Source organism: Seriola aureovittata, chromosome 23 (assembly GCF_021018895.1).
Source record: "Seriola aureovittata isolate HTS-2021-v1 ecotype China chromosome 23, ASM2101889v1, whole genome shotgun sequence".
NCBI lineage: Eukaryota > Metazoa > Chordata > Actinopteri > Carangiformes > Carangidae > Seriola > Seriola aureovittata.
Genome location: NC_079386.1, coordinates 19,860,675 through 19,875,176, shown reverse-complemented (window position 1 = coordinate 19,875,176; position 14,502 = coordinate 19,860,675). Strand labels below are relative to the sequence as shown.

Below are 14,502 nucleotides of genomic sequence, written 5' to 3'. Positions count from 1 at the left end.
CTGCTGTCACCTTGGTTACAGCCGACCACTGTTACCATGGTTACAGCCGACCGCTGTTACCATGGTTACAGCTCACCCAGACAACAGGTAACAGGTCACATTAAAGATTAATTCCACTGACTTTACACATAAGGTTCCTCCTGAGCCTGTGGCTCTGCAAGGGGTCATGTGCATTATGGGAAATGTAGGATCCAATGTTTGTTTGGTGTGGAGTTTGATATAGACTAACAACAGTGAAACACCAGTGTTTGAATTTAATGTTTCAGGTTTAACCATCATGAAATGTTTGGTCTGATGCTGACAAACATTTTCTGATTTCTTACACATACACCCATCCAAACCAAAATTATCTCACAGGAAGTGATGTCATTGCATGTTGTTCTGTTACTCAGAGATGCGGAACCATTTTTAAATTTGATCACAGGGAAGAAATTAGTACATGCTGGACTACATCTGTACTACACGTAGACTAACTAGATAGATAGATAGATAGATAGATAGATAGATAGATAGATAGATAGATAGATAGATAGATACTTTATTTATCCCCTAGGGGAAATTCATGTGTCCATTAGCTCTTTGGTTGAGGTGTTGTACAGCCTGATGGCAGTGGGAACAAAGGATCTCCTGAACCTCTCTGTTCTGCAGTGAGATGAGACGTTTGCTGCAGCTGTAGCTGCTTCTCTGTCCTGCCAGAATGTTGTGGAGAGGATGGTTGGTATTGTCCAAGATGGCCTCCATCTTACATTGCATGTGTCTCTCCACAACAGTCCTGAGTGAGTCCAGACTCCTGCCAAGCACAGACCCAGCCTTTTTTACCTACACCTGGTCTGTCCCTATACCACACCTGGACAAAACCTGCACTAAACCTGGACTGAACCTGGGATACACTTACACCTAGAACTGGACTAGATATGGGCAGCACCAGGCCGGTGTAGACCTGGACAACAGTCTCTCTCGATGCTGAGAGACACTTGAACTGGATTTAAGTCTCAAAGACAGATCCACTTCCGTCACAGCAGATCCAGACCTGCAGAGGAACCACAAGGTTTATCAGAGGAGGGATGGGGTCGTAATCTGACAGGAGGGGCTTGTTGTTAGGAGGGCGGAGCTTGTTACCTTTGTGTTTGGTACCTTGCTGGTTTAGGCAGGACAGCAGGCTGAGACACAAACTGAGCAGGAGGACCAGGAACACAGAGACAAGTCTGTAGAGACAAAACCATCAAACATGAGGACAGGGCTGATCTCAGAGGACAAGGTTGGTCTCAGGGGACAGGGTTGGTCTATGACGACAGGGCTGCTCTCTGAGGACAGGGCTTGTCTCTGAAACCACTCTGGGCTTCTGTAGCTTTGAAGGTAAAAGCTCTAATTCACCTGGACAGAAATCAATCAATCAATATCATCATTGATGATTATTAAAGGTGGTTGATTCTTACATTACAGTGAGGACGATCCAGGGTTCAGGAGCAGAGACTGTGGACAAGAGGAAGATGGAGAAGAAGTTATGAGATGAACACCAGGGTAAAGGAACCAGGACCAGGATCCTGGACCAGGACCTGGTGTGAACCTGTTGAACTTGCAGTGAACTGAAGAAAGAGGAGCCAAACAGGAAATGAGCTGCGCTCAGGTGAGTTTACCTGCAGGAGCTTCAGCAGGCGTCTCTGTCGGTGTGACGGCTACTGTGGTTTGGTTTCCACACACCGAGTCAGCAAAGGTCGAGCACTCCACCACAGTGTCCTGACGAACAGCTGGAGGACACGATCAATAAATAATCAATCAACAAACAATCAATAATCAGTTCATAATCAGTCAATACTGTCTGACTGTCTCACAGATGTTCTCTCAGTGCTTTGGCTTCACAAACAATGAGTTAATGACTCATGTCTGGAGTCAGACTGGTTCAGGATCAGTCAGTATAACACCAGGACCAGGTCTGGAGTCAGACTGGTTCAGGATTAGTCAGTATAACACCAGGACCAGGTCTGGAGTCAGACTGGTTCAGGATCAGTCAGTATAACACCAGGATCAGGTCTGGGGTCAGACTGGTTCAGGATCAGTCAGTATAACACCAGGATCAGGTCTGGAGTCAGACTGGTTCAGGATCAGTCAGTATAACACCAGGATCAGGTCTGGGGTCAGACTGGTTCAGGATCAGTTAGTATAACACCAGGATCAGGTCTGGAGTCAGACTGGTTCAGGGTCAGTCAGTATAACACCAGGATCAGGTCTGGAGTCAGACTGGTTCAGGATCAGGTCTGGAGATTAAAGCCCTGTTGAGGTGTGTTTACCTGAACAGTCAGTGCACAGTTTACACTGGACTCCCACTCCACCGTCAGGACTCACAGAGCAGTTCTGCATCACAAAGTAACCTGAGAACCACAGACATCTGAGGTTAGATAAACTGTGGTCTGTGGTATTTAGTCTGTAGTCTTCAGTCTGTAGTCTGAGGCCTTTAGTCTGTAGTCTGAGGCCTTTAGTCTGTAGTCTGAGGCCTTTAGTCTTTAGTCTGAGGTCTGTAGTCTTTAGTCTGAGGCCTTTAGTCTGTAGTCTGAGGTCTGTAGTCTGAGGCCTTTAGTCTGTAGTCTTCAGTCTGTAGTCTGAGGCCTTTAGTCTTTAGTCTGAGGCCTTTAGTCTTTAGTCTGTAGTCTGAGGCCTTTAGTCTGTAGTCTGAGGCCTGTAGTCTGAGGCCTGTAGTCTGAGGCCTTTAGTCTGTAGTCTGAGGCCTTTAGTCTTTAGTCTGAGGTCTGTAGTCTGAGGCCTTTAGTCTTTAGTCTGAGGCCTTTAGTCTTTAGTCTGTAGTCTGAGGCCTGTAGTCTGAGGCCTGTAGTCTGAGGCCTTTAGTCTGTAGTCTGAGGCCTTTAGTCTGAGGCCTGTAGTCTGAGGTCTGTAGTCTGAGGCCTTTAGTCTTTAGTCTGTAGTCTGAGCTCTGTAGTCTGAGGCCTGTAGTATTTAGTCTGTAGTCTGAGGCCTTTAGTCTGTAGTCTGAGGCCTGTAGTATTTAGTCTGTAGTCTGAGCTCTGTAGTCTGAGGCCTGTAGTATTTAGTCTGTAGTCTGAGGCCTTTAGTCTGATGTCTGTAGTCTGAGGCCTTAGTCTGAGGTCTGTAGTCTGAGGTCTGTAGTCTGAGGCCTTAGTCTGAGGCCTTAGTCTGAGGCCTGTAGTCTGAGGTCTGTAGTCTGAGGCCTTTAGTCTTTAGTCTGAGGCCTGTAGTCTGAGGCCTTTAGTATTTAGTCTGTAGTCTGAGGCCTGTAGTCTGAGGCCTTTAGTATTTAGTCTGTAGTCTGAGGCCTGTAGTCTGAGGCCTGTAGTATTTAGTCTGTAGTCTGAGGCCTGTAGTATTTAGTCTGTTGTCTGAGGTCTGTAGTCTGAGGCCTTTAGTCTGAGGCCTGTAGTATTTAGTATTTAGTCTGTAGTCTGTAGTATTTAGTATGTACTCTGTAGTCTTGTAATCTGAGATGGATCTGACCTGCTGGTTTATACCTTACCTTGTGAACATGTTGGACATCTGGTGGGGTTCTGCAGAAGTACTGCACTGCAGGGTTCAAAGGTCATCTTCAGGAGCAGACATGTGATGCTCACCTGGAATCAAACAGACTCATTCAGTTAAAGGTGTCCCTGAAAGAGACCAGCTAAATCCAGCTCTCAAAACCACTACAGAAACTTAAAAACCACTACAGAAACTCAAAACCACTACAGAAACTTAAAAACCACTACAGAAACTCAAAACCACTACAGAAACTCAAAACCACTACAGAAACTCAAAACCACTACAGACTGATCCAAGTGCTCAGATCTGATCTGCAGCTTTAAATCTCTAAGTCAACCCTGATCGTGTCGTCATCACTCTCTGTTTGTTTCTGTCTCCTAGAAACAAACACTGTGATGACTGCTCACCTGCATACCTGGAGCGGCCCCACCTCCTCAGGCATGACTGTCTGTACTAAAACACCAGGACACGTGCTGCGTTCAGGTGTCTTTCACCACTCGTTCAGGCACAGTTCACAGACCACATCAGGACCAAGTTTACACCAAAGACCACTGAGACCTGTCAGACCTGGACTAGATGATCACATGAAGGATTTTAGGTTTAAAAACTTTATTAATTTGTAAAATCTGAGAATACAACACAACCACAGACCAGCAGGAGACTCAGACCAGCAGAGAGACTCAGACCAGAGACTGAGACCAGCAGAGACACTCAGACCAGCAGAGAGACTCAGACCAGCAGAGAGACTGATACCAGCAGAGAGACTCAGACCAGCAGAGAGACTGAGACCAGCAGAGAGACTGAGACCAGCAGAGAGACTCAGACCAGCAGAGAGACTGAGACCAGCAGAGAGACTGAGACCAGCAGAGAGACTCAGACCAGCAGAGAGACTGAGACCAGAGACTGAGACCAGCAGAGAGACTCAGACCAGAGACTGAGACCAGAGACTGAGACCAGCAGAGAGACTCAGACCAGCAGAGAGACTGAGACCAGCAGAGAGACTGAGACCAGCAGAGAGACTCAGACCAGCAGAGAGACTCAGACCAGCAGAGAGACTGAGACCAGAGACTGAGACCAGCAGAGAGACTCAGACCAGAGACTGAGACCAGAGACTGAGACCAGCAGAGAGACTCAGACCAGCAGAGAGACTCAGACCAGAGACTGAGACCAGCAGCAGACTCAGACCAGCAGGAGACTCAGACCAGCAGAGAGACTCAGACCAGAGACTGAGACCAGCAGGAGACTCAGACCAGCAGAGAGACTCAGACCAGCAGAGAGACTCAGACCAGCAGGAGACTCAGACCAGCAGGAGACTCAGACCAGCAGAGAGACTCAGACCAGCAGAGAGACTCAGACCAGAGACTGAGACCAGCAGGAGACTCAGACCAGCAGGAGACTCAGACCATCAGAGAGACTCAGACCAGCAGGAGACTCAGACCAGCAGGAGACTCAGACCAGCAGAGAGACTCAGACCAGCACGAGACTCAGACCAGCAGGAGACTCAGACCAGCAGAGAGACTCAGACCAGAGACTGAGACCAGCAGGAGACTCAGACCAGCAGAGAGACTCAGACCAGAGACTGAGACCAGCAGGAGACTCAGGCTGGCTGCACAACATCACACACAGCAGCAGTTTCTTGTCTCCTGTTAAACCTTGACATGTCCAACCCTCTACCTTCAGTTCTGTGCAGTAGAAGTAGAACAAGTAGAATATGGCAGTAGACTCTGTGATGTCACAGTAACAGCAGCTGTTACCTGTCTACACTCACCTGTAATCCGTCCATAGTGTCCTCGCGCTCACACCGATCACACTGACACTGGGAGACCACAGAGGTTTTTATTCATCAGGAGGAGGGGCATTAGGGGGGAGGAGACCGGGAGCACCCTCCTCTCCTCCCCCCGTGACGTAGGGGCTCAGCACCGCCGACTGCCGGTGACGTCGGTCCAGGTGACGTCAGGACCCTCTGTGATCCGGTTCATACTCAGGACTCGGGAGGGGAGACATGGAACAACAAGTGTGTGATCAGAGACACAGTCTGAGCTCTAGGCAGTTGTGGGTAAATCTGGGGAAAACTACAATTAAATAATAATAACAATAAGGATGGTAATAATAATAGTATTTTACCTGTCGTAGAACTCTTCCTTCAGGTCTTGAGCAGCAGCGTCCAGAGTGTAGTGCCTCTCCGGGGCGGCAGGTGGCGGTAACCACCTCGGTCCGCTGGTACCGAGCCAAACGAGAGGGGAGCAGCAGAGTGGCGGTTCGCAGGGTGAGGACTGTCTCAGCTCCAGAAGTGAGTTCTGTCTCCGTGGCTTCGCCAACAGCTCTAATGTTTCTGTTACGTTTGACTGCACGCGGTGTAATGTAGCTACACGTTAGCTCCTGAAATGCTAACAGCAGCGCTGCTGCGGTAAGCATCTCCCCCGCTAGCCGTTAGCATGTACTCTGACAGTCAATAGGCTTCCATTATCGGACACGCCCTGCTCTGACGGCGTCCTGTCCGTTCTCTGACCTCCACAAACACTCTGACCATTGTTATCAACGAGGTGACATACCCAGCTATTAGTGTCAGTCAGTCTAAACATTCGTGGACATACAGGAACCCGATCCTGGTGTCAGTAACCTGGACCGGTTCTAGTCCCACCGCTGAGTGGCGGGGTGAGGGGCTCGCCCCATACTCCATTCAGAAAACAGCAAACCGTTACATCCTGTCCATGTGTAATGTTTCATGCAGTTTAACAACGAGCCAGGCTGATGTCATCAAACAGGTCCACGCTGCTTACTGTAGTCCACCGACCATTGTGCGTTTAGTGAGCAGAGACGGTGGGAATCTCACATGAGACTAAGTATTTAAAGTTTAAAGAACTGTTGATAAATTTGGTTCATGCCGAATTGAAAACTAACAACTACTTGTTTATGAAACATTCTGTGTGAGTTTGATTGAGTATGGTGTTTGTGCAGAGAAATGCAGAAGTCTTAAACTGCCAGGTATTTGTATGGAGTCAGTCAATGATGTCACAGTCTGATTGATTAACTAATCAATAATGTTTAAAGGAAATCCTCTTTCCTGAGGTTCAGTCAGGACAGTCCGGGTTTAAATCTAAACGGGTTAAAACATGTCTCTCCTGAAATCATCACACCTGCCGGACCAGGCTGAAGTTCACCTGTCTGTTTGATCATCAGGTCTCCTGTCACTGTAGTGACTGTTACCGTGGAGGACTGAGCTCACGTTGCCATGGCGAACAAGACTGAGGTCCACTTGTCAGACCATACCTCCTCTCTGGAGGAAGAGGTAACAAAGCCCGCTGGCCGCAGACCCCGCCGCCGAGCCACTGCAACCATAGGGAGGCGGGGTCAGAGAGGAAAGAGGCGGGGTCCTGCAGACAAGAGGCGGGGTCCTGGTGAGAAGAGGCGCGGTCAGAAGGAGAAGAGGAGGGCTCCGGAGGAGAAGAAGGAGGGTGTAACAGTGAAGAGGATGTGGAGCGGTGGGAAGCGGCGGTGGGATAAGAAACACTACTGTGTGTTCTGTCGCCGTCCGCAGGTGAAGATCGCTCGGCATCTGCTGAGGAAACACGCCGACCAACAGGAAGTGATGGCTGCCAGCACACTTCCAACGGGCTCCAAACAACGGCACCTGCTGCTCGAGCACCTGCGCTGCAGGGGCAACTACCTACACAACATCGAGGTTTGTTTACTTAGGATGGTGTGTTTGTTTACCTGTCTGTCTGTTCATTTACCTGTCTCCCTGACAACTGTCTGTCTGTCCCTCAGGTGATCAGGCAGGGCAGTGGTGAGATCGTCCCGTGTCGTCAGCCCTCAGAAGAAGTCGATGTTAGGAACTACCTGCCTTGCCCACTCTGCCTCGGCTTCTTCCTTCGCTCGGACCTCTGGAAACATCAGGCGTCCTGTCGTAAGAAGCTGGCCTCTGACCCGTCCACAGACTCTGCGTCCACAGCAGAGACGACCTCTGAGCCCATGAAGGACTCAACCTCTGTCTCTGCAGGAAAGTCGGTCCGTGACCGAGCAAACAACAGGACATCCAAGTCCATGGAGGACACACTGGCTGACCCCTCAGAGGACACAGTCACAACAGGCCAGACTGGGACCTCTGAGACCAGGTCCAAACGGCCCATGACCTCTGACCCCAGTGGGGATCAGAATGTGACCTCTGACCCCGGAGCGGACCGGCCAAGGAAGCGCTGCAGGGTCCAGGCTGCGGCGTCCCGCCTCCTGCCAATTTCCAGTGGAGCATCTGAGAGCTGCAGCGAAGTCCTACACCGCATGAACCAGGACCACATCTCACATCAGGTCTGTCCACCTGTCTGTCCACCTCTCTGTCTTTCTATCCACGGTTTCCACAGAGTCTTTAAAAGTCTAGAAAAGTCTCATATTTAAAAATCTGAATTTTAGGCCTTGAAAAGTCTTGAAAACTTTAAGGGGAGGGGGGCAAAAGTTTTGACGGCACCAAATTTTCTGATGGCACAGTGTATATTGGTTGTGTTGTAGTTCTTTCAATGGTCCACAAACACCACGCTGTGTTAAAACTACCAACCAGGAGCGTCATGTGGTGTAGTGGTCTAAGCAGGCCTCACTGCAGTTGGCCCCCGGTTCGAGTCCTTGCTGCATGTCATCCCCCCTCTCTCTGCCTCCACATTTCCTGTCTCTCTACTTGTGAATGTTTTTTTTCCGCAATGTCTCTCCCTCACTCACACACACAGTGTAGTTGATGGGCTTAAATAGTTGAGCGGTTGTGGCCTTGTTATATATATTATATATATGTTGTGTTAATCCCTTTTTCTCTCACACAGTTGTGAATGTGAATAAATTCATTTAGGTTGCAACTAATTCAAGGAATTTTCTTTTATATCCTTTCTACTTTTTTACCAGTTTGGACTTGAAATCAGTTTTAATATATTATATTTTCATTCATAAAGGTCTTAAAAGGTCTTAAATTTAACTTGTTGAAACATGCAGAAACCCTGCTACCTGTCTCTGTGTTAACCCTGCTCTTCCTCACTCTGTCCAGGTCAAATCTGATTGGCTGATCTGTAAATATGGAAACAAGTTGATGGGGAACCAAGATGGCAGCCAGAAGAGGTACGATTACATCAGCCAGAAACTGAGGGAGCTTGGAAGGTTCCTCCTGGCTGCTAAATCTCTGGACTCTGATGTTCAGACCCTGCAGGACGTTCTGGCTCCGGGCCGCCTCAGCCTGGCGCTGGCTGCTGCCAGAAAGGCGTCAGGGTACCGGTGGAGCCGCCCTCCACTGGCCGTGAAGACGACACTGAAGACGGTTTGTGAGATTGCCATCGGAGAGAGTCTGCAGGATGGAGACTGGGAGGCTGCAGCCAAAACCACAGACTTCTACCACATGCTGGGACGAGAGTGGGACAACCTGGGGCTGGTGAACCCTGACCCTGACACAGGTAAGACCTGGGTCAACCCTCAGGACTGTGTGGTTAAAAATTATTTAGCTGAACTTGTCATGAGAGCCAGAGGACGGACCAGGGTCTGATCCCTCCAGTGACTCTGGTCTCTGACTGGGTGCAGGTTTTACAACCGTTCATCAGGAAGGAGAACTTCATGACAGATTCATATGCTGCACATGATCAATCCACACAACTTGTTTTTCCTGTAGTCGACCCAGAAGGAGAAGCCAAGCTGAAGAAACGACCGGTCCAGTCAAGGAACGAGAAGAAGCATGTCGAGCCAGGTCCAGAACCTGACCCAAGACCACAGGGTGAGTCTTGACCGAGACCTCTGAACAGAAACTCCCAACTCTGACTGTTTTTTACATCAAAAAGCTGCCAAACCACTGGTTTTACCAGATGTCACCTTTCTCACTCCACACCTCATTTGTTTACAACATCTGGGTGCCAGCGTGGTGAGAGGAGGGGCTGCAGCTCCAGCCAGAGGCAGGCGGCTGCGTATCTTAGAAGCAACACTTAACTGTGGTTGTACATGAATAAAATATTACCAGTAAGTTAAACCAAATCATATTTCTGGTGCAGAAGAGGACAGTTCTTAAATCAGTACCCCTGAGGTCCAACATTGATCCTTGACTAGTCATCATGAAGCTGATTCTGAAGCCCAAATCTGACCACAGATTATACACCTGATTTTAACCATTAAGTTTGACCCCCTAAGTCTTAAAACCCTTATGTGTTTCAGGCATCCCTGCACAGTATGTAATAACTGTAGCGGTCCAGTAGATGGTGCTGTTTGACCTTCTTCTGTGTCTTTACCTGTTTGTAGTTCCGTCAAAGACCAGTAACAGACCCGTCACCTCCTTGATTCCACCAGAGTCCAGACTGCCGACTCCTATCACAGGTGGGTCCTGGAGTCATAAAGAAATTACTCAAATATGTTCAGGTCAGAGATCTGCAATGTCGTATCATCCTTCTGTCGGTCTTTCAGTCCCCGTGGCTCCCAGGAAGGTCCGGCGTCGCCCGTGGTCGTCTGCAGAGAAGGAGGCGGTCTGGAGACAGTTGGGAGTCCATGTGCTTGTCCAATCAGTACCGGGGAAGGAGGTGTGTCAGCGCTGCCTGGACCTGGAGCCTGTCCTCAGAGGGCGACACTGGAAAGACATCAAGAATCAGGTCCACAACCAAATCCAGAGCCAAAAGAAGCAGCAATTCCATGCCCAGATGGACGTTCAAGAGAACCATGAACACCAGAACCAGGAACATGTAGACCAAAGCCAGAGGAAGCAGCTGCAGCAATACCAGGCCCAAATGGACCAACAGGGCAAGGACCACACGCAGAACCAGAAGAAACATCAGTATCATGCCCAGATGGATCATCATGACCAGGACAACATCCAGAACCAGAAGAAACAGCAGTACCATACCCAGTTGGACCATCAGGACCACATTCAAATTCACAAAAAGCAATTGTGTCATGCTAGACTAGACCACCAGGACCATATTCAGGTCCACAAGAAGCATCTGTACCAAATGGACCAGCAGACCCAGGGACTGCAGACTGCACTGGATCAGGACACGTCTTTACTGACGGGTACACCTTATGAACCTGATGGGCCTCATCGACCCCCGGGACACTCACTTGTGGAGCGGGACCCCATTATCAGTCCATATCCACTTCCCCATAGGGCCCCGGGGCCTCACATGGACCAGTTGCTGTCCAGAACAGAGTGGACTGACGAGTCTCTGGCTCAGAACTACCCGGTCAGCAGGCAGCTGGCCAGGAACCTGCTCCAGGATGCGCCTTCAGGAGGACCACCTCCCAATCCACACACTGGACATGTCCACTTCTGATGGACCGCAAGCGCCCCGAGTACTAATGACTCCATTAGATAAGGAAACAGAGACAGACCTGTCCCTGAACCTCCATCACAGGAGCCCCACAACCCCTAACTGTGGGTGTAGTGTTAATTTCACTTGTAAGTAGAAATGTCCTGATCTGAGTTCTGTAGTACTGCGTTTCTAATGAGTCCAGTCCGGTCCTGAGTGTGGCTCCTTTAATGGATCCCACTGTGTTAAAACTACAGAAACCCTCACCCCCTCTGCTCTGATTGTAACGCGGTGTCACAGACTGTTGCTTCTTTTACCTCATAAACAACAAAGTCATTGACCACTGGAGACAATTGTCTCTTTAACCGGTCAGAGCTTACGTCAGGAGGGAGGAGGAAAGATTCACAAAGTTCACAGTGTTTGGTTCATGGTTTTGGGGCATTGTCAGTTTCAACAGAATCAAGTCTTAACATTCAACTCTTAATTAAAGAACAGGTTTTCTAATCAGTGCAAACTAATGCTAAGTCCACATCGCTACATTTTTATTTTAAAACAGCGTTTTCAAACGAAAACAATCTCTGTCCAGACGAACACACCTGAAAACACACACATACCTGACCATTCACATACATTTCATTGTCTAGATAGCTGCTAGCAAAGACAACAAGGTCAGTAACACAGTCATTCATTATCATGTTGTATTCATCACTGGTAGTCCAGGCTGATGAGAGCCAATCAGGAGAGACCGTGGGTGTGACATCATCGTTTACAAAAGTCTCAGTTTCTGTCCGTCCAGGCTACAACGCAATCCCAAAGTTTTCAAAATAAAACACATCCCAAGAGTTTTCAAAATAAAATAGCAGCATTTCCAGAAGCCTTTTTTCAGGGCTCAAAAACTCTGCAGTTGTGTGGACGGGAGGAAGAAATGTGAGTTTTAAAACGAAACCGTAGTAGTTTGGAACCAAAGAATAAAAACGCAGCACAAACCAAACACACAGCTGCAGATCTTTGGCTATAAACACCCACAATGCTTCACTTCTTGACGTTGTCCAGTCTTAATCTGCATGAAGAGGCTGTTTAATGCTGCAGACACACTGAGTGATGTCTTCTTCAGTGGTCCATCATATTAGGAGCATCACTGTCAGCACTGTGCCTCTCACAGGTGACTAAATCTGGACTGCTCTGGTACAGCAGGCCGACACCATGCTGACAGACTCTGTTTTTTCTGCACGTCTCACTATTTTCAAATGATCAAAATGACTGATACACGCCCCAAACCGAACGAGTGAGTCTTTTACTTGAACCTTTGCACCTCTAGTCAGTGGTGGACAAACGTGAGAAGCTGATGCTGAATGTTTTCTATGTAGACCTCTCATCATCATCATCATCATCATCATCAGAGCAGAGAGCAGCAGGAACAGATCAGGCCCCGCTGAGAGACCAGAGAGAAATGCTGCTGAGGTGACTGGACGCAGTAGAACATGTTAAAGAAATGACGTGGTTATGATCGGCTTCAATGTAGTTGATACGTCTCATTAAAATACAGGATCTGCTTGGGACCTTTCTACATGTCAAAGAGAATCTACCTTCCTCTTTTCCTCCTGTCCTCTGTCCCAGCTGAACCACTCTCTCCCCACAGAGAAAATTAAATCTTCTGTCCCTGTGTCTCCTGACAGTTTCATCTTTTCAGTGATGAATACCTGGAAAGTTTCGTTTTAGAAGACACAGTGGAGAACAAGGCAGAACGTAGACCTTAAAGGTTCTGGAAGGTGTCTCCTTTTTGAGTAACATTTTATATCTTTACATGACAGATTTGTCCTTTAATGGTTCTGCATCTCACCCAGACACCATTCAGTGTTATTGTTGTCATGGTAAAGGCTGACATCAACCTGCTGCTTTACCTCTGTGTTTTCTTCTGCCTGTCCCTGTCAATGGGTCTGTGGACTCTGGACGGGTTCTACAGCCTCTGGTCAGGTGTGGTGGTTCGTATCTTTCACCAGTAGGTGGCAGAGTTCTCATGGATCAGGTTACAACACACAGTTCAGTCCAGGATAACTAATGGTCTCTACAGGAGCATAAAACCATTTTACAGTATTCAGTCTACGTTCTTTCTTTCTAATGACCTTCCCATCATGCATCACAGTTCAGGCGTTCCCACATCACTTGGTTCTTAGTAACCCTAACCTGACTCAGGACCTGAGTCAGGTTGCGTCCACATTTTATCCAGGCTAATCAGCTCTGGTCAGGTCCAGCTGTACTGCAGGTCCACATGGTCTTTATCTGCTCTGAATCCGCTGGTGAGTCATCGTCATGGAGGAAAATGTCCAGTTAGGCTCACCAGTCTGATTATCCTCAGTTCTGTTTACCTGGATCAGGTCTATCACAGAAGAGGGTTCGTCATACTTCTGGTGTAGTGTCGACTCTGTTAGGCTGTGTCCGCACTACTATGTTTTTGTTTTAAAATGCACGTCTTTTGCTATGTTTTCTCCTCCCGTCCACATCACTCCAGAGTTTTGGAAACCCTGCTGACCCTGTTTTAGTTTAGGTATGTATGTGTTTTCAGGTGTGTTAGGACTGACTCTGGGCTGGAAGGAGGTCGTTTTCTTTTGAAAAAAAGTAGTGTGGACATACCCTTAATCGCCACAGTGTCTGAGAACGTGTGAAGACCATGAGAAGGTGAGGTTGATTGGAGCTGACTGTGACACAGTAAAAAAACATCAGTCAAAGACTCTGTGGTTCAGTCCAGCAGGATTAGACCTATTTACTCATTCAATCAGATGACAGTAAAAAACAAACGTAGGTCTACTGTACATCAACAAAACCGGATTATATTCTGATGGTACTGTCTGAAAACGTTTTAACAGATGTCTGATATTTAATATTAATTCTCTGCAGATACCACACTGCATTTGCTCTCTGTGCTCCTATTGGTCAGCATCGAGGAACACTGAGCTGACACTGGACTGACTCTGGGATGACGCTGGGCTGACTCTGGGCTGATACTGAGCTGACACTGGACTGACTCTGGGATGATACTGGACTGACTCTGGGCTGATACTGGGATGACGCTGGGCTGACTCTGGGCTGATATATTGGGGTGACTCTGGGCTGACACTGGACTGATTCTGGGCTGATACTGGGATGACTCTGGGCTGGTATATTGGGCTGACTGGGTGGATACTGGCCAGATACAGGGCTGACTCTGGGCTGATACTGAGCTGACTCTGGGCTGATACTGAGCTGACTCTGGGCTGATACTGAGCTGACTCTGGGCTGATACTGGGATGACTCTGGGCTGATACTGAGCTGATACTGGGATGACGCTGGACTGATACTGGGCTGACTCTGGGTGGACACTGGGCTGACTCTGGACTGATACTGGGCTGATACTGGGATGACTCTGGCCTGATACTGGGCTGACTCTGGCCTGATACTGGGCTGACTCTGGACTGATACTGGGCTGACTCTGGGTGGACACTGGGCTGACTCTGGACTGATACTGGGATGACTCTGGGCTGATACTGGGATGACTCTGGCCTGATACTGAGCTGATACTGGGCTGACTCTGGGTGGACACTGGGCTGACTCTGGATGGACACTGGGCTGACTCTGGACTGATACTGGGCTGACACTGGGTGGACACTGGGATGACTCTGGCCTGATACTGGGCTGACTCTGGACTGATACTGGGCTGACTCTGGGTGGACACTGGGCTGACTCTGGGTGGACACTGGGATGACTCTGGCCTGATACTGGGCTGACTCTG

At 48.6% G+C, this 14,502-nt stretch overlaps 1 protein-coding gene across 3 annotated transcripts; it reads left to right on the top strand.

Moving 5' to 3' along the window:
- The first annotated feature begins 5,639 nt into the window (after positions 1-5,639).
- On the top strand, positions 5,640-14,044 carry LOC130164266 (uncharacterized). 3 transcript variants are annotated; one of them, XR_008826588.1, is made up of 8 exons: positions 5,640-5,776; positions 6,667-7,168; positions 7,255-7,791; positions 8,510-8,909; positions 9,122-9,223; positions 9,739-9,813; positions 9,901-10,885; positions 13,632-14,044. XR_008826588.1 is itself a non-coding variant. In XM_056368887.1 (7 exons), exons 2-7 carry the CDS (start codon positions 6,719-6,721, stop codon positions 10,758-10,760), a joined length of 2,424 nt encoding a protein of 807 aa, XP_056224862.1. In that variant the 5' UTR covers positions 5,640-5,776; positions 6,667-6,718; the 3' UTR covers positions 10,761-12,830. The 3 variants fall into 3 exon arrangements, 2 of the variants coding, with proteins under 2 accessions (XP_056224862.1, XP_056224863.1); XM_056368887.1 differs by lacking the exon at positions 13,632-14,044 and having other exon boundaries at positions 9,901-12,830; XM_056368888.1 differs by lacking the exon at positions 13,632-14,044 and having other exon boundaries at positions 5,760-5,893; positions 9,901-12,830.
- Positions 14,045-14,502: the final 458 nt, after the last annotated feature.

Bases quoted from the DNA above. Each gene is read 5' to 3' on its own strand.
- LOC130164266 (XM_056368887.1), top strand. From the start codon at position 6,719: ATGGCGAACAAGACTGAGGTCCACTTGTCAGACCATACCTCCTCTCTG. The intron at 7,792-8,509 runs GTCTGTCCACCT...CACTCTGTCCAG, and splicing joins AGGACCACATCTCACATCAG to GTCAAATCTGATTGGCTGAT. The intron at 9,224-9,738 runs GTGAGTCTTGAC...ACCTGTTTGTAG, and splicing joins ACCTGACCCAAGACCACAGG to TTCCGTCAAAGACCAGTAAC.